This window comes from Cebidichthys violaceus, unplaced genomic scaffold (assembly GCF_023349555.1).
Source record: "Cebidichthys violaceus isolate CVI_PGR_0920_01 unplaced genomic scaffold, fCebVio1.0.p SCAF_12, whole genome shotgun sequence".
Classification (NCBI taxonomy): Eukaryota; Metazoa; Chordata; class Actinopteri; order Perciformes; family Stichaeidae; genus Cebidichthys; species Cebidichthys violaceus.
Genome location: NW_027176285.1, coordinates 16690499 through 16712998, shown reverse-complemented (window position 1 = coordinate 16712998; position 22500 = coordinate 16690499). Strand labels below are relative to the sequence as shown.

The window sequence follows — 22500 nt, the reverse complement described above, 5'->3', positions numbered from 1 at the left end:
AGGTGAGTAGTAGTGTAGTGAAGGAGATCATCAGGTGAGTAGTAGTGTAGTGAAGGTGAAGAACAGCTGACCGGACGACAGAAGCAGACGCCACAGAGAGGTTTGGGTTTTCTGTTTATGTAAACCATTCATGTCGAGGACGCCTCAGATTCTGACACGTTTGACTCGATCAAAGCAGGAAGTTCTCTTCACCAATAGTTCAATATTTTATACAAAATAGCACATTTCAAAACACAGGTCTGTTGTTTTTGTCAGTTCAGTTTCATGAAATGGGTTTGAGGGGAAAAATTTTGACTTTTGAAAATAAACTAAAAAAAAAAGGATCCGACCGTCCAAAAAAATACTGCAGGAAAATGTTACATCTTGATGGAAATCCACAGGTCATACGCAGAGATCTACCGATCAAATCAAACATCTGCAATCAATTAAAACTCATCGTCTTCAAGTACAATAACTTACAATCTGGAAATAATCAAAGCAACAGAAGAATCACCAAAACGGACACGTCCTCATTCACACGCTCTGCTTCAACGTCGCTCTTCAGAAGAACTTCTTCGCTGCTGCTTCTTGTTGACTTCTGCAAGAGGAGAGAAGGAGACAAGGGAAGGAGACAAGGGAAGGAGAGATGACGCGTTACAGACGGAGGAGGAGGGAGTACTCTAGATACTCTAAGATCATAGAGCTTCTTCAGTGTAGAAGTACTCCGGTACGAGTACAGAACTACGAGTGAGTGAGTGAGTGAGTGAGTGAGTGAGTGAGTGAGTGAGTGAGTGAGTGAGTGAGTGAGTGAGTGAGTGAGAGAGAGAGAGAGAGAGAGAGAGAGAGAGAGAGAGAGAGAGAGAGAGAGAGAGAGAGAGAGAGAGAGAGAGAGAGTGTGTGTGTGTGTGTGTGTGTGTGTGTGTGTGTGTGTGTGTGTGTGTGGTCTCTATGGTAACATGAAGGACGTCTTACTTGTACATGACGTAGCAGAAGAACAGGACCGACTGGACCACGATGAAGATCACAAAATGAAGGGTGGACAAGCAGGTCGGCATGGGAGGAACCTCGGGACACTTCACCGTCTTCTCGGCCGGGTTCTGAGGAAACACACAACAAAAGGAGCTCAGCCACCGTGATCCGGTCTACAAACCTCCTCCTGAGGCTCCGCCCCTGAGGCTCCGCCCCACGGTCCACACCTGAGCGCTGCGCTGCACCAGGTGCTCCACGTCCCGTTTGACCAGGTGCAGATGCTCCTTGATGTCGTTGAAGTGCTGAACCGTCTCGTAGCTTCCGATTCCGCCTGCGTTCCCCTGGTGTTGGGTCGAGCCGATCTGCTTCAGCGACTCGGAGAAGGAGTTCCTGCCGGGACAAACGATAGAACCTTTAGAGCAGCGGCCCGGTTAACACTCTGAACCACAGTCAGAACCTTTAGAGCAGCGGCCCGGTTAACAGTCAGAATGTTTACTACTTGGGTGGGGTTAGGGTCCAGTACACACGCTGTGTGATGTCATGTATTTACAGTCATTAATCTCTTAATCTCTATTCACTGGAGGCTTCATATTGTCAAAGTTTGAAAAACAGAAAATTACCATCTGATAAAAGAGGTCATGATTGCTGAATTAATCCTTTATCAAAACATGTTCTCACAACAGATTACAAGAAGCAGAAGTTAAGAAACAGAGAACACAGAGTATTACAGTACATTACCGTATATTACAGCAGGGTTATTATTCCCTCTTTGTGTCTGTGATGAAACCTCCTGATGGATTTAAGTATCTGAACAGTTCACCTCTGAAGCATTACAGCACCAGAACACCTGATACAAACACACTGTAGGGTCACATGTGGGCTAGTTGGCTCTGACAAGAGAAGACTTTAAATCCCACCAGCATCAAACTAACACGTTAAATAAAGAGCTGTATAAATATCACTGCTGCTGGTGAATCCCGGCTTATTATCATTTATGGTTGAGAGGGTTCAAAGTCAACACTGACGTCTGCTAAAGGTGTCAGTCTCCTCAAACCCAGATCAGATAGAAACCATTGAATGAATCCGTCCTCATCAGAGAGAAGACATCTAAGCCCGGATCATATCCTCCTAAACGTGGTTTCTTAAAGTTGATCGCTCACAGGAAGTTCTCCTCCTCGTCTTCAAACACGTCTATAAGACGATTAGGAAGCAGAGGAAGTGAGGAATGAACGTCGGTCCGGAGGACGACCGGGACGAGGACTCCATCGGAGGTGAAGCGCGCTGTGCTCGTGTGAGACAGACATACTTAAAGACGACTAATCTGATGTTTGAGGACAGCGGAGACCTTTTCTCGCTCGGCCACATGGTCCGACGGGACGGACGGGGAAGACGCACAAACAGAATGTAATTTGCTTCACAGAGACGGGAAAACAAAAATCTCCCCGGAGAAAGTAAGTGAGCATTTATTAAAGCCTCCGTCTAATCTTCATCCGCCACAAGTGACCCATTTCTGAGCAGAAAGCCTGAGATGAAGTCTGTGTTTAAGAGACGGGATCAACAGAGCTTAGTCTACAGACTACTGCAGATCGGTTGCTCACATTAGCACATTAGAGGAGCAGCTGCAGCCTTTTGACAGGAGCGTTCAGCTTCAGCCGCTCATCTTGATCCCGAGAACCTCGGACTCACTCTGGGTCTGCTGCTGCTGCCGACCTTCAAACGACACGACGCACCAACGAGGCGCTGGAGGTGAGAGTCCGGTCCGGGAGAGTTATGGGTCAACAGTATAATAAAGAAAATCATGTAGTGGAGGATGACCGTCCCGCTGGATTTAGGGCATTCAAACAGCTTGGTTCCTTTATGATACACGGGACTAAGAGATTAATGTTACATAAAACACAATCTTTAATATCTTACCATATTCTGATTAATTCTTAATGCGGATGGTGTGTCCAAATTAAGACGCACTGTGAAACTACGGGACACGCGTGTCCTTTCTGATTAATAATTCAATAATAATAATTAAAGAACTAGAGACAATTAAAAGCTGAGCAGAGGAAGGTTGAGGAGACAGAAGCAGAGAGTCGGATCATTCAGAACAAAAGCCTCACTGAAGAAGACATTGATTAAGTCCTGCATGCTCACACTGACTGAGCCCACGAGCAACACAGCAGCTCTGAGCACCAGTGCATCACACTGTGAACACCTCACCAGTCCTGTTTGTACAGCAGGAGTAAACTATGAACCTTCTGAACTCCTGGATCTTCATCAAACCACAACAAACGAGTGAAGCGGTTCAGAGCCCGCGTGTCGCTGTCTTTGTGAGGGACGACTGAGGCTGGAAGACACCTGTGATGTTGCAGCCGCTGCCTCCTGAGATGAGATCTGATCGGAGGACTTAACCGACAGGACTCCACTCGTTTACCACGGATCTCTCCGAGCGTTCGTTTCACTAACGGCGTCACTGTTGCTGCTCACCTCAGCTCGCTGAGACCCTTGAGGACCTCCTGCTGGGTGCTGAGGACGGAGCCCAGCTGCTGTTGACCCGCAGCGTCCAGCTAGAAGACAAAGACAGCACGGCGGTCACAAGGCAGAACGCAGGTTATGAGTCATGATAAGCCGTTCATAAAGCAGTTCAACATGGAGGGGAATGCACAGCTTCTTTCACGTGTCGATCACCAGTTTGAGCAGGAATTTTAAAATCAATTAACGGACATTAACTGTCTTTAAACGTGAAGGACGACGTCAAACGAATGTAATCTGATGTAAAAACACGTGGACAGGTCTAGAAGCAGCTGACGCTCTGAAGAGAGGACTCACTGTGACTGAAACAGTCTGAGTCGGGGAACGTCTGTTGGCGTCGACTCGCTCACCTGCAGCGACTCGCCGCCGGTCCCCTTCTTGGCGACCTCGTCCGTGATGACGCCGACGTAGCGCCGCTGCTCGTCCAGGATCATAGCCAGCTGCCGGTTCAGCTGCTTGATCTCCAGGTGGATCCGGGTCTGGCCCTCGAACACCTGGCGGATCTCCCGGTCGTTGACGCTCTCGTACATGTCCTCGACTGAGGAGGACAGAGATTTAAACCAACCGAAGGAGAATCACTTATTGAGGCTTTCAGGTGACTTTAAGTCTTCTATGAGTTTATCTGTTCAGATTATATAAACCAGACAACAAAGAGGTAAAAAACAAGGTTAAACGTTGTGTTTGTGATCGCTGTACGACTTGATTTCGGGGAACTAACTGTGTTCTCCTTGGACGTCTGGGTGCTCTTTCTGAAAGTCCTCTTTCTTTTTGTCGAGCTCTTGCTGGAAGTTCTGGAATTCCTCCTGGTACTTGTCCTTCTCTTCTTTAGGAATCTCAGATTCAGGCGGAGGCTTCAGTGGAGAGACACACACACACACACACACAATACAGCCCTCAATAGAGGCTGTGCTTAGGACACACACACACACACACACACACACACACACACACACACACACACACACACACACACACACACACACACACACACACACACACACACACACACACTTACCGGTTGCTGGCCCGGCTCTGAGAGTCTGAACAACAAGAAGGACAGAACGTCGTGATCATCTGATGGAGGACAGAAATCACAGAGACACAACATTTAAATCAGCTAGATCTTTACATCAGCACACGGTAATAACAAGGTAATAATAAGGGTAATCCTCATTAATAACAGCGTAGTAGTTTGTAAATCTTATTGGAGAGTAATAATGGTGGAAGTGTTTAAAATATACTGATAACAGAGCGGTAATAATAGAGTAATTAGCTCATAATAATAATGAGTTAACAGGGAAACTTATGGAACTAAAAACAGAAAATATAAATATAAATATCCAGGATATCATCATATTGAATGAACTGCTGTTTGCATTGATTTCCTCGTCTGTATTTGAACAGTCCTTACCTGCTAAACCGCCGGTGGCGGCCGAGATGCCGAAGAAGCCTTCGGCGGGGAGGACCATGTTGTCCACCTTAGTGCAGAACTCGTAGTCGTCTCTGTCAGGAGTGAAGCCGTTGTTGATCATCACCTGAGGAGGAGTCATCCAACACGTGTGAGATGATAGATATAGATATACGAGATCAGCGCGGGGCTGATTATGAAAGAGGCTTTTATTCTCTTAATACACAGGAAGTAACCAGCGGCGCGTTCTCCTACCGTCAGCGTCTTCCTGTAGTACGTGATCTTGGCTCGGACAGGATAGGGTTTGTTGCGGAAGTCTCGTAAACACGTGCCGAGGGCTTGTGTGGTGCCATCGCTGGATCAAAACAACGTTTATCGTATCAGTGAGGTGGAGGTTATTGAATAAGTGAACAACACGAGGCGACGTTCCTGTAAACAGTGTGAACGCCGAGATAAAAGTGATTGAAAGCTTTCACTGGCCCGAGGGAGATTAGAAGAAGATGGAGGATTATTTACTTTCCAAGCAAATATAATCATATTTCATAATCTGCTTTAAGTTGTTACAATTGGAGTTGGTGATGACATCTGAGGAAAAGCCAAAATAAAAGTGTTTACTTACTTTTGATGGTCATAAACAAGTTTGCCATTGTTCCCCACGACCACTATAGCCGGGTTATTTTTCTGAAAGGAAACAAGGAAACAAGGAAACACGTTAATCCTTCTGTTCATCTGAAGACCAGAGCTTTGCTTTTATGTAATCTCATTCTAAAATATTAATCCCACACCTGAAATGTATCAACATAAAACATTTGATTTACATAAAAGTGATCCATCTACTTATAAATGTATCCAATTATAACAAATACAGACAAAACACACATATTTAAATGAACATAGATAATACACACAAAGGTAAAACAAACATGTACATGTGGAGTTTTCTGTATATTTAACTCTTAATCCAACAGGAGCATCAGATCACTGCTCACAGACCTCCTGAGACACGTTCACAAAACACTTCTGGAAACGTTCAACCATAAACGGTTACGGCTGAACAACGAACTCTGACCTTTCCGTCGTTGTCGAAGGAGTCAAAGAAGATTCCGACTCCGTTCCACATGTCGGCGGCGCCGTACACCGGGCCGTCGAGGCCCTGGTCCGTGGTGAACCACACAGCCTGGCGGACAAAGAAAACGTGGCACGGATTAGGATCGGGTCATTAAACCAGAAGCCTTTAGACTCTAGATTCAGGACGCCGGATGCTACAGACACAGGTCCGTAGTGTAAGAGTATTAACACGCGGCCGCAGCACGGCAGACAGAGTCACCCCCTCCTCACCAAACCGTCCGCTCCCATCCGGCCTCTTCCAGACACTCTGAACGTCACCTCGGCCTCCCAGTGGTCAAAGGTGACTTTGTTCTTGGTCCACACGGAGCCCTTCTGGCTCCTGAGGGACGGCGTGATGCGGACCTGGTCTGCACTGGGGATGGCATCTAGGATGGAGAGGAGAGAGGGAGGGAACAAGCAGAGGTTCTGTGATTTCTATCAAAAACAATACAGAAGTCATGTTCTGCGTGTGCGGTTCTTCCACCGGAGCGGATGTGAAGAAGCCGTTATCACGAGTCAGCAGTATCAGGGTGCGCTGCTCTCTGGCTGTCTAAGGGAGGAACGCTGCTCTCACATTTGTTTGAACAGTCAAACCCACGCTGCCTAAATATTTGCATACTTGTGCTGAAACAATAATGAACAGATTGATTTTGAATGTCACTACTAATCACTTGATGCTTTTCATTGTCGCTCGGATAACGGTGGGGTTTGGAAACATCTTGAAGACCAAAGACTACAGGTGAACTCTGCAAACCTCCAATGGCCATTATACTGAATATATAGATAGCCTCAAACGTCCCTGAATGTGTGTGACTAGCCTCACACCAGGTACGTTTGAGGCTATCTATCTATCTATCTATCTATCTATCTATCTATCTATCTATCTATCTATCTATCTATGGAGCAGAAAACAGTCTCAGCAGCCTGACATCAACGGTGATTTAGGGGGGAGCGCAGTGTAATCTCATGTTGCTGCTTATTCAGAGCTCATATCAGCGAGTGGACAACTCGACTGAGGTGATGCAAGAATCCAAAGGCCCATTCTGAGAGGAAAGTTCACCGCTCCGTGCTGCACAGACTGTAGCAGACAGACGGCGCCGTTAACGTGCTGCCAGCTCACGGTTTGAATCCGACATGAACAGCTACGGCTGCTTCAATGAATGGATTCCCTGTGACAAAGCCAACCCCGCTGTCACTCCTGAAACATGCTTCGCGGAAACACGTCCGTTTAAAACCCGCCCTACGTCACCGACCTCAGCTGTCCTCGAGCCACCTTCACGCACGCGAGCGTTTTAAACTCAAAACAGCTAGACGACCAGCGAGCTGTGTGGTGTTGACAGCTGGAAACTTACTTCCAGTGTGGATCCAGAACGGAACCCCGCCGTCGGTCTGAGACAGGTGCGGTCCTTTGAAGCTGTATTTGTACTCGAATCGGCGGTGAGGAAGCTCCTCTGACGTCGAGGCACCGGCGGCGACGTCAGCGACACTGCGGTGGAATAAAACCGTTGCGAGAAAAGTTAATATCAACACGCGACCGATGGCAGCCGGGCGCCGCGCTACGGACACCGCCATGTTTCTGTATCACTGCTGACGTAGCGCCGAGACCACGAGCATGACGGGATGTCTGTAGGGCCAACAGGGCGCTTTCTGATTGGTCGGGGGGTTTTTTGGTCTTTTTTTTCCTCTCTTTTCTTCTTCTTCGTGTTTTTTAAGGTTACAGCTGAGGTCGACATGGTGCACCTTCTGAACACAAGTCACGTTTAAATAAGTAACAATAGATACCATCAAAAATAAATAACAATATATACAATCAAATAAAAATAACAATAAAATATAATAAAATAATAAAATATAAATATATGTTTCTATAAATAAGGGCTGTAACACATTTTTTTATGTCTATAATATATAATTAGAGACAAAAACATATATATACGTATATATATATATATATATACGTATATATATATATATACGTATATATATATACGTATATATATATGTATATATATATACATATATGTATATATATGTCTGCCATTATATAAAATGCCAGACATTGTCTATCACAATATCCCAAATTGCATTTGACATTTTTGTACATTGTCAAAAATGCTAATGCTAATGTGAATGCTGACACAAGCTAATGTTATTGCGAATAGACTGACACTACTGCTAATGCTAATGCCGATGCTAATACTAGTAGCCTTGTAAGACTGATGGTAATAAGCTATTGCTAACGTTAATACAAAAATATCATAATAATACAAATGCTATTGTAACACTAATACTTTACTAATGTTAATGCTAACACTAATGTGAATGCTGATACTTGCTAATGTTATTGCGAATAGACTGACACTACTGCTAATGCTAATGCTCATGCTAATACTAGTAGCCTTGTAAGACTGATGGTAATAAGCTATTGCTAACGTTAATACAAAAATATCATAATGCTAATACAAATGCTATTGTAACACTAATACTTTGCTAATACTAATATCAATGCTAACACTAATGTTAATGCTATGTCAGAAAATAGTGAAAAAGGCTCATCACAATTTCCCAAAGCCCAAGGTAATAAATACCGTTACATTTCTTGTTTTACTTGACCAACAGAGACGCTTCTCCTACAACAACAAGTGAACATGTCTGTTGTGAACACGTCTGTTGTGAACACGTCTGTTGTGAACATGTCTGTTGCAGAAGTTGTGAGGTGACTTTCACCATTAATTCATGTGGGCTGTCCATAGTTCCTTAACGCTGTAGCCCAACATGTCTTCATCTGGTTTTAAAAGTTTACTCGCTCTAGTTTATATTATACTCACATGTTGCGTATTCCTGAATAAAGTTGTGTTTAATCACATAAACGAGTGGAACACATGAAAAACCAAGAGGCCAGACGGCAGCAAATCAATCCAGCTGTAGTGTAAATAGAGCTGCTTTCAAATGATGTCATTTACATTACAAATATGTTTAGTGCTGTATAGTACATGTGTATTTAAACAAACTGAATTAGCAATCAAAGACCCACACTGTAACAAGCAACACACTGATCCGTTGTGTCAAAACCCTGACAGAGGTTTGAGTCCTTTCAGCTGCAGCTCGTCAGCCTGCATGAGGTCAGGGAGAGGTGAAGCGACCGAGCTGCTGCCGGAGCTTTCAGAGCTTTCACTGCCGTCTGAAAGCCTCAGTGGGAGACGGGAGATGACACAAGTGTGTGTCGCTGTGTACTTTCAGCCCACTGCTCCTGGAGGCGCAGCGTCACTTTCTGTGATTACGGGTTCAGGAACGAACCCTGGAACAAAACAGGCCACTCTGGGGACACTAATCTAGAGACTCTGACTAGTCTGGCAAATGATCCGTAAATAGAAAGGCCTGCTTTTCACCAGGTTTCATGCAACACAGGGATGTATTACTGTTTGCTTTCCACTAGTGAACCATTGAATAAATCACTATTTTCACAAGTAGACAGTGAATGTGGTTTCCAAACAGAAAGAGTTTTTACATAAATAGTGTCTGTCCTTGTCTTATTGGTGGACAAAACTCACAGGATGGAGGACCAGCACACAGATGGTCTTGTCTTTGCTGAAACAGCATAAAATACATCATTTTCATAAATGTGTTGCCCTATAAAGAATGAAACTATGGAACGAATATTTCCTCTTGAAGGTTAAAGTTTAGTTGAGAGAAGTGGAATATTAAAATGAAGCGCAATCCCTGCTGTTTTAAGTTGAATAACAGGCACACAGTGACTGTACAGACATGTATTTATACATCAGATTACTCTTAATAATCTCTATGAGGAGATCTGAATGAAGATGCAGTAAACAATGACAGTAGAGGAACATAGTGTACATTAAATCATAAATAGGATGATTACTCTGATGTCAAATTTCTAAATGATGAAAAGCAACAGTTGTCCAGTGGATTCAGAGAGCAGAGAAAATAGAGGCCTCTGTCCTTTGTCTGAGGAAGTCCTCATTAGAGAGTTAAACCACACTCTTTGTAAGGACATGTAGGATTTAAATAACAAGAGCAATGCTAATGCTTCTATTTAGGGCTGGACAATGGGAACCTGTAGGATGTTAATGGGTCACTGAGACGCTGAATGGACCGTCACATGAGTCAGCACAAACATTTGGCCAGTGAATTATAGGATGCTGTAGTAAACGTATGTTGGGTTAAGAGCTTTTAATGTTTCATTCATACTTTAAAAACATGCTGGATCTGCATGTGATCAATCCATGTGGATACTTACTCATTATCTTTTCATTTGACCACAGTGGCTCACATCTGAACATCGTCTCCCTTCCTCTGGCTGTGTGTGTTTGAAGCCCATCGTTTGGATGAGTCGTGATCTCGAGGTGCTGACCCGGTCTGATCGGGTGAAGCGAACAGCGGTTGTGTTGCACGTGGGCCGAGTTGCTCCTGGACACGTTTGTGTTGCCCACGTCACATTAGGGGGAAAGGGAGAGTGGCTCGTCAGCTCCCGGTGTGACACCGCGGCTTAGTTAAACGAAGCCCGTCGCCTCATGGTGTTTATTCATCCCTGAAAAGCACAAAAGCAAATCAATTATCACGTGGACAAAGTGACGGCCGAGACGACGGCATGTTAAGGAAACGTCCTGCGGTGGAACCCGCTGTGCTCTTAAGTTTACCACCGTGATGCAAATCTGTACCTGCAGGAGCACCCGGAGATCATGACCTTTATGTTCCAGTCCCCATCTGGTGGAGCTTGGTTTCCCTTCAGCATTCCTACAGTGTGACGTGTGTGTGTGTGTGTGTGTGTGTGTGTGTGTGTGTGTGTGCATCCAGCAGACACACACACACACACACACACACACACACACACACACACACACACACACACACACACACACCGCTTATTACAGATACGATCAGATGTTGATCAGCATCCTTTCAAGCTGATTTAATGATTAATCCCAACACAGACTGTTTCCTCTGCTGGCTCAATGCTGCGCACATAGAGGCTACACACTCAACAACGCAGGAGGACTAAACCTTTATTTCAGATTGCCTCAACACGGTCCAGTGTGGTCCAGCCTGGAGAGGGCACTTGTTGTCCACTGAGGACTTTGGCACATTCATTTGAAGAGCGGCCCTTTTCTCATTATTAACAGACACACTAAACGATGGGCCCCGAACAATGCAGAACAGATCCCTTTATGCGCACAAGTGCTCGTCGTTTCGGCAACCACTGTGTGCCCTCCACCACTCCCTCTCCTTTTCAGATACCTGCAGAGAAGTGAAAGATGTAGAGGACACAAAAGATATTCTCAACTTTCCCTTTCTCCCATTCTGTGGAACAGGCCCATTTTAAAGCCTTTATTTGTGCAAAGCCTCTCATTAACTCTGCTCATGCCGCCTCCCTCGGCTTGCTGTTGCTTAAGTACTGGGTGTTGTAAAAAAGCTACCAATTAGTCTCTCATCAGCTCCAATTAGAGGAGACAAAGCCTGAGTAAAGATAACTCAATGAGCGGGAGAGGTGGAAGGGTGAGGGCCGGCTCCGGTGGGTTTCATGTGCGCGTTGGTGTACGTTTGTGTAGTCCAGGCCGGCGCAACATAGTTTGTAATCATTGAAGAACTCGTGGCCATTCAGTCTGACCCGCTGCAGCACAGGTCCATTCAGTGAGCAGGCTCCTCAGCGGACCCCTTTCTCAGGGCCAAGTGTTGTTGTGCTGGGAAGACAGGCCCCCCAGGAGTCCCAGAAAGAGAGCCATTCAACCCTCTCTACCTGCTCGCAGCACACAAAGCACTTCAGGCCGGGCCGATCCCTCATTATTGTCTCCTTCACTCTCAATACTTCCTTAAACTTAGGCCCCAACAAGCGCAAGCCCCCTTTAGAGGGGGACACAGGGGATGTATGTTGAGGGGGTGCCTTTCACCTCATTAGAATTGAATTTGCACTGTCGGAGGGCAACAATGTGTTTTTCTCATCATAATCTTCACTGAATGGGGGATTTTTGGGGCAGTTAATTTGCTGTCCACACTAATGCATTAATTAATGAATTGGGTAGCACTAATTTTCTCTGTGTTTGTTTCCTCCGTCGGTCTCCAACAGTTCTGGGCGGCTAATAAGATTACCTCATTAAGGCCTTTATGGCAGCACAGTAGCTCACTCATTCATTTGCTATCAAACATTTTCTTTGGGAAGGGGAGCGAGGGTGTTCCCATTCAGCGGAGCATCTTTTTTGCGGGTAGTTCTAAATAATGAGGGGGACGAGCAGGGAGATATAATGAGGAACAAGGGGGCACTTCAGCAAATATTGGACATCTTTTAAGGCTCGCCCTCGTATGACGGAGATTAATTACTTCCAGAAGGGATTTTGGAGAAATGCATTGCCAAGACTTTTCCCTGATCGAGACGCCTCAATGTGAGGACGGTCAGCTGGGCTCCTCTTCATCGTGACGTGAACTGTTCTCTGAAGACGGACTCACTGTGAAACAAACAGACGCAGAGCTCAACGACGGAGGTCAAGGATTCCTCAGCGTTCACCGATAGAAATGAAGAAACGCGTTTTTGTTTGTGATATTATTGATAAACAAACATGAACAATAGTTCAACATAATTAACAGCAAACAGCAGCGATGTTTGAATGTATACAACAGGTTCAGTCCACCACACTGGTGCTGTTCTGTTCACGCCAGAACTGGTGGCTGCCCACATTGTTCGAGAGGAACGACGTTAAATATTGTTGCATAACATCTAATTTCAGGCACCGAGTCCCAAAAATAAACAAGAAAACACACGTTAGCTCCGCCGAGTGAACATCTCCACAAAGCTCTATTCATAACGCTGCTGTGATTATCTTCATGTGTTCCTCCGTGAACCACACCGCACAGTTTAATGAGTTCACTGAACACTGAGTGCTCCGCATCTCACACACACACACACACACACACACACACACACACACACACACGGTGTAACCACACAGACCAGACAAGACCGGGACTTAGAGGGGGACCTGGTGGACTTAGAGGGGGACATGGTGGACTCAGAAGGGGACATGGTGGACTCAGAGGGGGACATGGTGGACTTAGAGGGGGACCTGGTGGACTTAGAGGGGTACTGAATGACACTGCAAAAGGAATTATATGAAAAGACAATGGGGTGGACAGAGAGCACGTTATTGATGAGGACCGTCACGTATACTGTAGGTGTCATTCGCTGACAGCCAATGAAATTGCAGCATTGTTAACGCTGTCCAAGGTGCTCAAAATCCACTTGGACCCGTGTGCTGGGATTCAGTCCTTTTCCTCTTCGGCCTTCCTCTCTCCTCTCTCCTCTCTCCTCCACCCTGTTTCCTTGTAGCATCCAGTTACAGCTGACAGAACTTTGGGGAGGGAAGATCAGAGACGCTGTTGATTCACTCTGGCTGTGGAGAGAGACGCCTGGTGGAGTTTCAGCCAGAAACCACAGCTCCTGCATGGGCTGTCTCTCTCTCTCTCTCTCTCTCTCTCTCTCTCTCTCTCGCTCTCTCTCTCTCTCTCTCTCCTCCTCTGAGCTCCTTCTTAAAGAGATGAACTGTACCTCAGTCTGAACGGCTCTATGCAGGTCTCTTGGTGTGATGGTGCAGTATTGTCAGGGACAGGCTCTGGTGAGTGACTTCACTGGTCCATTCACGTTCACGTTGTATCATCAACGTCGCTTCAGGAGCTTTACCTCATCTCACTGGTCTACATGTGTTCACGGTAACGCTTTGTGTTGCTGTCGCATTGAATGAACATGAAAACATCAGCTTGTTCCATTCTCCACCTTCAATAGTGAGCATTGAGTAAAGGAAGTGGAGAGTCACGAACAGAGACAGCTGCCCTTCAAAGTAAAAGCTGCACGTTTTCAAACGTGCTGATCTCCAGCGGTCAATTTATGGAGAGCTAAATGACACATTTGGCACGTGATCCTGCAGCGCCCTCTGCTGGAGGAATGCACGTAAGACAATAATAATGATAAATACAATGTGATAACTTTGAGTTAAGAGTAACAGTAACAGTAACAGTAAAACAGTGTGAAAGAGAAGCCGGATACATAAAGTAGCTTTAAATCATACAACGCAGATAGATGACATCATCTGTGACGTCACAGTCCTCCCGATCAGCTTCAGACAGCTCGACAGGCAGGAGAGGTACCGTGAGAGGAGGAGCAGAACTCAGAAGCATGCGTGTCCTGACCGCACCGTGCTGGAATCAAACCGGCTCAGCTGGTCTTCGTTTTGGACGTTCTTTACCTCTACCACGGCTCCAGCTGGCTCCCGAAGGAATGCAGTTCACTTTGAGCTCCAGGAAGACCTGGAGGTCTGCTGGAGGTCTGCAGGAGGTCTACCTGTTTTCAAGGCCTGCATCCACATTCTTACTTGAGTTGAAGGATCATCAGCAGCTTGTTCTTGATTACAGTAGGCAGTGAAGAGATGTTATGCTGTAGACAATGGCTTTATAAAACACCTACATACTAGATAATAAACAATGAGAATAAATGAGCTCTAGATGTTGAAACGTTTGGTGTCAAAGGATCAGATCCTCACAGACGTAGTTAACCTCCTCATGTTTCTGATGCACTTGTAAAGAAAGTAAACGCTTCAGACCAGCGCTGTCGAGCACGACGAAGGCTTCTTGAGCGCGTTTGTGTAATAAATTAAATAAACAAATTAAAATGACATCGCCTTGTTTTGGTCTGGCTACCGGAGACTTCATCATCAAGGACAGAGTGAGACTCATGTACCTCAGGGTATGAGAGGCCAGGTTGTTCAAAACACAGGTGAGCAACAGGTCAAGACCTTAAAAGGCTTCACTACCTCCAAAATCCATTCTGAAGACCAGAGCCTCAACCTCAACCTCAACCTCACTGCAGAGACCCAAACGAGGTCAGCTGGAGACTTCAGGACAGAACTAGAGCATCGGTACATCATATAACATACATATTCACAGTAAACATGCTTCATTTAAAGCATGTATCACAAGGTCAATACTCACGAGCGTCTATCGTTCAACTAGAAACACGACTACCTACCATAAAGAGATAATAGTTCATGAATTGTTTAGAAGACTCTAATGTATTTGTCAACAGCTAGAACATCTGCTTTGTGCAGCAGGAAGTGTGTAGTAATGGTGACATCATAAAACACAGTTATGTAATAATATAACGTGTGTCTTCACTGGCAAACACTGAATACTAACAAACACTTAATTATCTTTATAAATACATTATAGGGTGTTAAAATCCATCAATTGAATATTATTCTGTTGAGAACGTCGCCCTCTGGTGGAGATCTGTCATCTATGATCATACAGCCGTCCACAGTCTGTCTCTTACTTTATGAACATAACCGTTCAATGTTTGTGTTTTTAGCTGCATGTCTATTTCTGTGTGAGCACATCCACGGCAACAGAACATAATATGTAACAACAAAGCTGATTGTGATTGTAAAATGAACCGTAGACACAAATAAATAAAGTATTATTTTCCATATTCTTGTAAGTCTCATAAATGAGGACGAATGGCGACTGTTTGAGTCACAGTCCATCATTGTGCTGTTTGAGGATTTATGGAGGATTCATTCATTCATTCATTCATTTGGTGTAATTGTGCTGCTTCCTCTCTGGAACATAAAGAGTTAAAAAGCTGCTTTCATGAGAGACTTCTTTAATGTGCCACAAAGGAAACATATGTTTATGAAAATATAGAAGAAAACAAACGTGCATTTTCACAGTCTACTCATTTAGTTATAAAATAGGAACACAAACTCTCGTATATCATACAAAAATAAACATCTGTGAAGTACATTTTGTTTAAATACAACAAGCCCTTCAATATTTACAGCTGGCAGTGAGCGTTAGACCCGCCCCCTCACATGCTCCAGTCAAAGTCTGTTCTCTCTCTCGCCGGCTTCCTCTTCCTGCTCCTCTTGGGTCCTCCGTCCGTCTGAGGTGGAGGTTCCTTCTGGCGCTCACCCGAGCCCGCGTCCAGACCGTCCCGGCCGTCCCGCCAGCTGTCCGGCACCGCGGGAAAGTCCCCCGGAGACAGCATCGGCCGCCCGTGAACCTGGTTCTGCAGGTCCGCGATGTCGTTCCGGAGGTCCGCCATCAGCAGGAGCAGGAAGTCAAAGGAGCCTGGAGGACCCTGGGGGGTCGAGTGAAAAAACTGTAATTAATCCATCAAATATTCAGTTTATTGGAGACATAATTAAGGTGGCTCTACTTTGTAATGGAAAGGTTACATTTCTTCTGCGTCTGTGTTTATTCCCACCACATCTCAACAGAACTCCAGCTGATCAATGGAGCGTCTGCTTCTCGTGACTTGTTAACATCAGCACCAGTGGTGTTTATCTAAGAGGACACTGCTTACTCTGTGCCGGGTGCTGTCTACCTCAGGCTGGACACGTTCATTCACTGGTGTTGTCTAACGTCCAGAGTGTCTCAGTCACGCTGGAGTTGGACTGTATTGTTCTGGATAATGGTGACGAGTTACACTAGTGTGGCATCAAAAGAGACAGAATCTTACTGGTGGTCCGACGGGCCCAGGAGCTCCTCTATCCCCCTGGGGAAACAAAAGAAATATGCATCTTATATGAATTACAGAGAACTTTGTTTAAAGAGGAAGGGAGAGAAATCTGAGCTCAGGATGAGACTACAGCATCTTAAAGACATACTGTGGAAGATTAAAACCACTGTAGATTAATGCTTCAGCAACTGTGAAATGGATCGACACAACATAACACTGATAACTTTCTCATGTCTGTGTGCCAAGAATTGCACAAGCTGCTAGGTGATTATGTTAGCTTAGCATAAACACTGGGAGCAGGGGGAAGCAGCTAGCCTTATTGCATCTCCTTCAGTTAATCCAAGCAGCAACCTGAACTGTAGAACCACAAGTTGACAAACGCACACATGTTTGTCAGTGGAGCTGAGCTGACGGGGTTCATGCTCTAGCTCCATACAGCGGCTAACAGAGAGACACGAGAGCCGACGAGCTGCTCATCCAGCTTCACAGCAAGAAAGCAAATAGTGTGTGTGTCCAAAACTCTAGAACTGTTCCTGAAACTGTGCCTCGTTCTTAAAGCACTAAACATACTGTAGATGAGGGACACACACACACACACACACACACACACACACACACACACACACACACACACACACACACACACACCTGACCTGGTAGCCGGGCTCAGGGTCACACTGGGGCTGTGAGTGTTTTGGCAGATGGTTTGGATTTGTTCCTCAGAGAGACAGATTACCATCAACCTCCAGTCTATCCACACAAGCATCCCAGCCGTGGAGAAAGAACACCAAGGTACTGAGTCAACACAGCGGACGCACCTAAGCTGTTCCATACGTGATCCACAAGCTAAGCAAACACCGGCTCTTGGATCTCGTTAACGGCGGCAGACAAACATCTCTTCACAGAGAAGAGAAACCGTACCACTGTCACTGCACCTCCATCTACCGACAAGTCAAAGAGCTACAGGAAGTTCACTTTGACCTTTGTTCACGTTTGCTTTGTCTAAATCATCGACAGTAACGGATAAACTTCTCCTTTGGGGCGAGTGTGTCCTCCCGTCTGAATGAGAGCAACACTGCAGACGTCTGAAGGACAAGACGCCATCGTCTGCAAACAGCACAGATGTCGTCGTATCGTTCTGACTGCGGCTGCTCTCTTGATCTTATTTTCTAGGAATCTCGCAAAATGAAAAAGAGGAATCTCACCGTAGCCAGGGTGGGATCTGCTCTGTGTCTCTTTAATCTTAACTTCATCTTTTTTTAAACATTTTGCTTCAGGCTTGGTGGGGAGGCGAAGCAAAAACAAACATTCCAGTTATCCTTTTTGAAAGATGGCCGCTACCTCTCAACAGCCGATCCAAAGTCCTCTCGCTGCTGGTCGGGAGGAAGGTTCTGGGTTTAATCGAAAAATCCCATGAAATGAACGTTCATGACCATTTTTACTGTCATTTCCACATCACCTCATAGTATCTCCAGTAGGTAAAGATACACAGTGATCCTTTGGTGATCTGAAATCTGATCAAGCAACTACAAGTTGCCCAACTTTGGCCCGAGATGCTCGTGTTTGAACACGTAGAGTACAAATACAAACACTCTGATTTCCCACCAAACCACGCATGCTGCTTCACAACGAGAACATCAGGATGGTGCCTATTGCCATTTGGCAACCCTGTCCTCCTCTCTCAGCCTGTAGAGACTTGTAGTGATCCTCTCATCCACAGAGGTGTTGAGAGACGCTGTGTTGAGAAATACCTTCTGACAGACGAGGGCTGAGCCAAATGTATCAGGTTGGTATTCGGGAACTTTCTGCAAGTCTTTCATCTTTTCTTTGAGAGAGTCAAGTTCTGCTGCCAACATGAAGGACTACGACATGCTGGACCTCTGAAGGACTACGACATGCTGGACCTCTGAAGGACTACGACATGCTGGACCTCTGAAGGACTACGACATGCTGGACCTCTGAAGGACTACGACATGCTGGACCTCTGAAGGACTACGACATGCTGGACCTCTGAAGGACTACGACATGCTGGACCTCTGAAGGACTACGACAAGCTGGACCTCTGAAGGACTACGACATGCTGGACCTCTGAAGGACTACGACATGCTGTACCCCTGAAGGACTACGACATGCTGGACCTCTGAAGGACTACGACATGCTGGACCTCTGAAGGACTCCGACATGCTGGACCCCTGAAGGACTCCGACATGCTGGACCCCTGAAGGACTCCGACATGCTGGACCCCTGAAGGACTCCAACTTGCTGGACCCCTGAAGGACTCCGACATGCTGGACCCCTGAAGGACTCCAACTTGCTGGACCCCTGAAGGACTACGACATGCTGGACCCCTGAAGGACTACGACATGCTGGACCCCTGAAGGACTCCGACATGCTGGACCTGTTCTACGATGTTCTCTCCTCTAGAGGAGTCGCCTCCTGCAGCACAGTTATGTATTATCATCATATATGTAGGTATGGTCTGACCTCACCTTTAGGCCGTCTGTCCCCGGTGCTCCTGGAGGTCCCTGTTAGATGTAGAAAAGAAAAGCTTCAGTTTGCGTTCACTCTCCAAAGACACACAGCTGGGTTCTGTTCACATGTGACCATCTATCTGATCGAGTTTCCCACCCTGAAATGTGTTCAATTCAATATCTCCACAGAAAAAAGAATTAATTCTAAACCCTTTTAAATGAAAAAGTGACGTCTTCATGGTGAGATTAACTTTGTGTCGGCCTCCAGGCCACTTCTGAGAGAGATCAGCTCGACGGCAGCAAGAGCTTTGATCGCCCTCCTGTGATAATCGTCAATGAAGAAGTGTGGAGACATCGTCCGGGGAGAAGCACCGATATGTTCAGATCAGTACCAAGCCCGTGAGTTACGCAATCTACCGCGTTCAACGCTGACGCGACCCGGTGGCCAAAGCCCATTGCCGTGCTCAGAATGTGATCCAGGTTCTGTTGTGGAGAGAAGAGCGCCTCTCTTTAACTCAGATTAAAGGTATTAACAGATCATGAACATAAAGAGTCGGGAACTAAACCAGAAGCAATAGATCACGATCCACAACGAAGACAGAGTTCCAGACTTCTGGGGTTTTATCATCACGCAACTCGTGATGTAACTCATTCTAAGTGTTGACGGTCCGATTCATCAATAAGGAGATTTAATACCCGAGCTTTAGAAACTAGGGATACGTGTCTCCACTTTCTGCACATTCCTGAATTGGATCCCACACTTTAACACCGAGGCTGTGCAGCGACACACAGCGAGCCAAAGAAAAGATCAGCAGCTGAGAACGGATTCAGACGTCTCTGTTGTCACTGACATTAGGCGGTTCATCCTTTCACCTCGAGGGAGTTTTGGGTTCCAAAATGTGTCAGTTGAAACGCAATCGATCACTCTCCTCATGCTCCCTTTTTAAAGACGCACGAATCCCAGCTCTCTGAAGCTCGTCTCACGTTGCAGGATCACTTACCTGGATTTAAATCAGCAACACACATGAAATTAAAAAGAGCTTTTCAAGGTTTTACTGCAGAGTCGGTTAAAACACAACAAATAAAGTATAGTAACTGACCACAGGTCCTCTGGGACCCCGTTTGATATGAGACAGGTCTGGTGTGGGTCCAATGGGTCCCATCAAGCCCCTGGGACCGGGAGACCCAGGGGGCCCCAACAGCCCTGTGAGTCCTGGAGCGCCCTCTGGTCCTGGATCTCCTGAAACAATCCGGACTCATGTTAGTGAACTAAAGACAACTGATCACAACAAAGGTCAGACATCGAGTAGATAGATGAAATGATGTTTAGCCAGGCTAGGGCTCTGGAGATGTCGGTCCTGCCATGAAGTTTTAATCCCCTAACTAGTCCTCTAGTTCCACCACCGTCCAGGTTAACGTCTGAATTTATTTGGTGGAACATCAGGTGGCCGTAGACTCGTGGTCTTGCTTCAGACTCAACTGTCCCTGCTGGATTCAGACCAGCTTCCTCATGCAGAGTCTGGCGCCGTTAGAGTCTCTCTTCAGCGTTACGTGTTTACCTGGAGGACCGGGGACACCTGGAGGCCCCGGTAAAAACATTGGCGCCGTCAGGATTTTCTCGCCGGTCATCTGCTCGGGGACGTCGGCACTGTTTGACATCATGGCCATCTTGAATACGGACGCAGGAAACAAATGACTCAACAAACAAGTCAAGTACAAACAACTGAATGAGTGACAAATCAAATGAAGAACACAGCCAAACATCATGAACGTCTTCGTTTCCTCAATTTGGACGTGATGTCAAACGTCCAAACGTGTTAAAATGATGAGGTGAAAGCCGATACTCCATCTGCTACAAGCTGTGACCCAGAGAGACGGAGGGCCAGGCAACCCCTCTGCATTATTCAGCATGCGGAGCAGCAGAGCAGCAGAGCTCCTGCTCTCCTGCTCCGCATGCTGAGCGACACGGCGGGGAGAAGAAGTCGTCTTTGATCTCTGCAGAACATCATGTGGATGTGGAGCTCCCAGAGGGACGCACGCAAAAGACCTCGCTATGCGGCAAAGGGCCTACAAATCAGAATGTATGCGCTCAGACGAATAACCATAAAATTCATATTCAGCTGAATAAAGCTGAACGCTCACTGGGGCCTGTTGTCTGCGGTCAAGCGGCGGCTGCAGGAGTGTGATGTAAGATTAAAGTGGAGCGGCGTTACAGGTAGACTGCATGAGAGTCAGTGTGATGTTTGTAAGATGCACGTCCTCCATCTTGTCTTCTGACCCTCTGCTTGAGCTGCAGGACAGACATCCTGATGCGGTGGAAGTCGTCACACGTGGCTGAGCACGTCCCAGCGTTCATCACGTTGTCAGACTTCTCAAAGAGATGCACCGCTGGGAGGGAAATAAAGAGAAAGGATCCGTCACAAAGGTGAGCGGAAGAAGGAAAAACACATCACTGAATATGTGGAAGAATCTAGAGAGATCTGAGCAAGTATGTCCTGAGAATGTCAACTTAAAATTGCGTTAAATTCGATTAGAAGAAAATGTATTATTTCTAAGAACCAAAGACACAAAACAGTTTGATGCATCTGCACCTGCAGCCCCTGAACGCTTCATTTGCAACTGAATCTGGGGCAAAATAACAGGTTCTTATTGCCTGGACCTCTTGTCAGGTTTTCCTTACATGCATCCAGCAAATCCAAAAACAGCGGGAGTCACGGGGGCAGCTGAGGTGTGTAATGACTACCAGGCGTCTGTGTTTGCAGTGAAACTCTGTTCTCACCTCTCTCCCCCTTGGTGCATGTTTTCCCATCTTCTTCCAGGAAGTAGCCGGTCTCACACTCACACCTGTAGCCGCCCACAGAGTTGACGCAGACCTGAGAGCAGGTAGTTGTGTTTTTGTCGGCACATTCGTTGATGTCTTTACGTTTTAGAAGAGACACAAAGAACATGGAGAGTTTACAGATACGACAATGTGTAATATTATACACACAAATGTATCCATTCCTCAAAAACAACTCATTCAACCTTCATGTGCAGCGTGGTCCAACGTCTAAAGAGGATCTATGTGTGAGTCTCTGAACCTGGTCTCACCCAGTCTAAAGAGGATCTATGTGTGTGAGTCTCTGAACCTGGTCTCACCCAGACAGTACGGCGTCTCTCGGCCTCTGTGGCGCTCGCGGTCGTACCGGTATCCGGGGTAACAGGTACAAACCACTCGACCAAAATGGTCGGTGCACTGTTGCTCACAGGGGGCGCCGGCGCACACATCGTAGTCTACAGAGCATCACACAGCAAAACACAGGGGGGGGGGGGGGGGGTAAACAAAACCACGAGGAAGCGAAGTGAACATCAAACATTGAAGTTATTGGACATGATAGGAGAGACATAATTAACATAAAGACACAAAGTCCCCCTACCTTCAGGAATGCACTGGCCCGACACAAACTTGAAGCCCTTGCAACATTTCTTCCTGTGAAACATCAAATGGACACACATGTAAGACAATCACACACACACACACACAC

At 46.1% G+C, this 22500-nt stretch overlaps 2 protein-coding genes across 3 annotated transcripts in view; both read right to left on the bottom strand.

Moving 5' to 3' along the window:
- Nucleotides 1–97: 97 nt before the first annotated feature.
- On the bottom strand, nt 98–7578 carry lman1 (lectin, mannose-binding, 1). 2 transcript variants are annotated; one of them, XM_068706798.1, is made up of 14 exons: nt 7336–7578; nt 6215–6369; nt 5946–6053; nt 5496–5557; nt 5132–5231; nt 4880–5003; nt 4484–4542; nt 4187–4319; nt 3819–4006; nt 3424–3503; nt 1176–1338; nt 952–1076; nt 494–577; nt 98–395 (listed from the first exon to the last, which is right to left on the bottom strand). In XM_068706798.1, the coding sequence occupies exons 1-13, from the start codon at nt 7553–7555 to the stop codon at nt 541–543; spliced, it is 1554 nt and encodes a 517-aa protein (XP_068562899.1). In that variant the 5' UTR covers nt 7556–7578; the 3' UTR covers nt 98–395; nt 494–540. The 2 variants fall into 2 exon arrangements, with proteins under 2 accessions (XP_068562899.1, XP_068562898.1); XM_068706797.1 differs by having other exon boundaries at nt 98–577.
- Nucleotides 7579–15630: 8052 nt separating this feature from the next.
- ccbe1 (collagen and calcium binding EGF domains 1) overlaps nt 15631–22500 on the bottom strand; it is a 22574-nt gene continuing 15704 nt past the window's right edge. Inside the window, exons 3-11 of the mRNA XM_068706795.1 lie at nt 22393–22445; nt 22115–22249; nt 21756–21893; nt 21255–21364; nt 20536–20644; nt 20077–20216; nt 18995–19030; nt 16506–16541; nt 15631–16124 (exon numbers count right to left, since the gene is read on the bottom strand). Of these exons, the coding sequence (XP_068562896.1) occupies nt 15852–16124; nt 16506–16541; nt 18995–19030; nt 20077–20216; nt 20536–20644; nt 21255–21364; nt 21756–21893; nt 22115–22249; nt 22393–22445 (1030 nt within the window). The 3' untranslated portion in view covers nt 15631–15851. The remainder of the gene's footprint in view (nt 16125–16505; nt 16542–18994; nt 19031–20076; nt 20217–20535; nt 20645–21254; nt 21365–21755; nt 21894–22114; nt 22250–22392; nt 22446–22500) is intronic.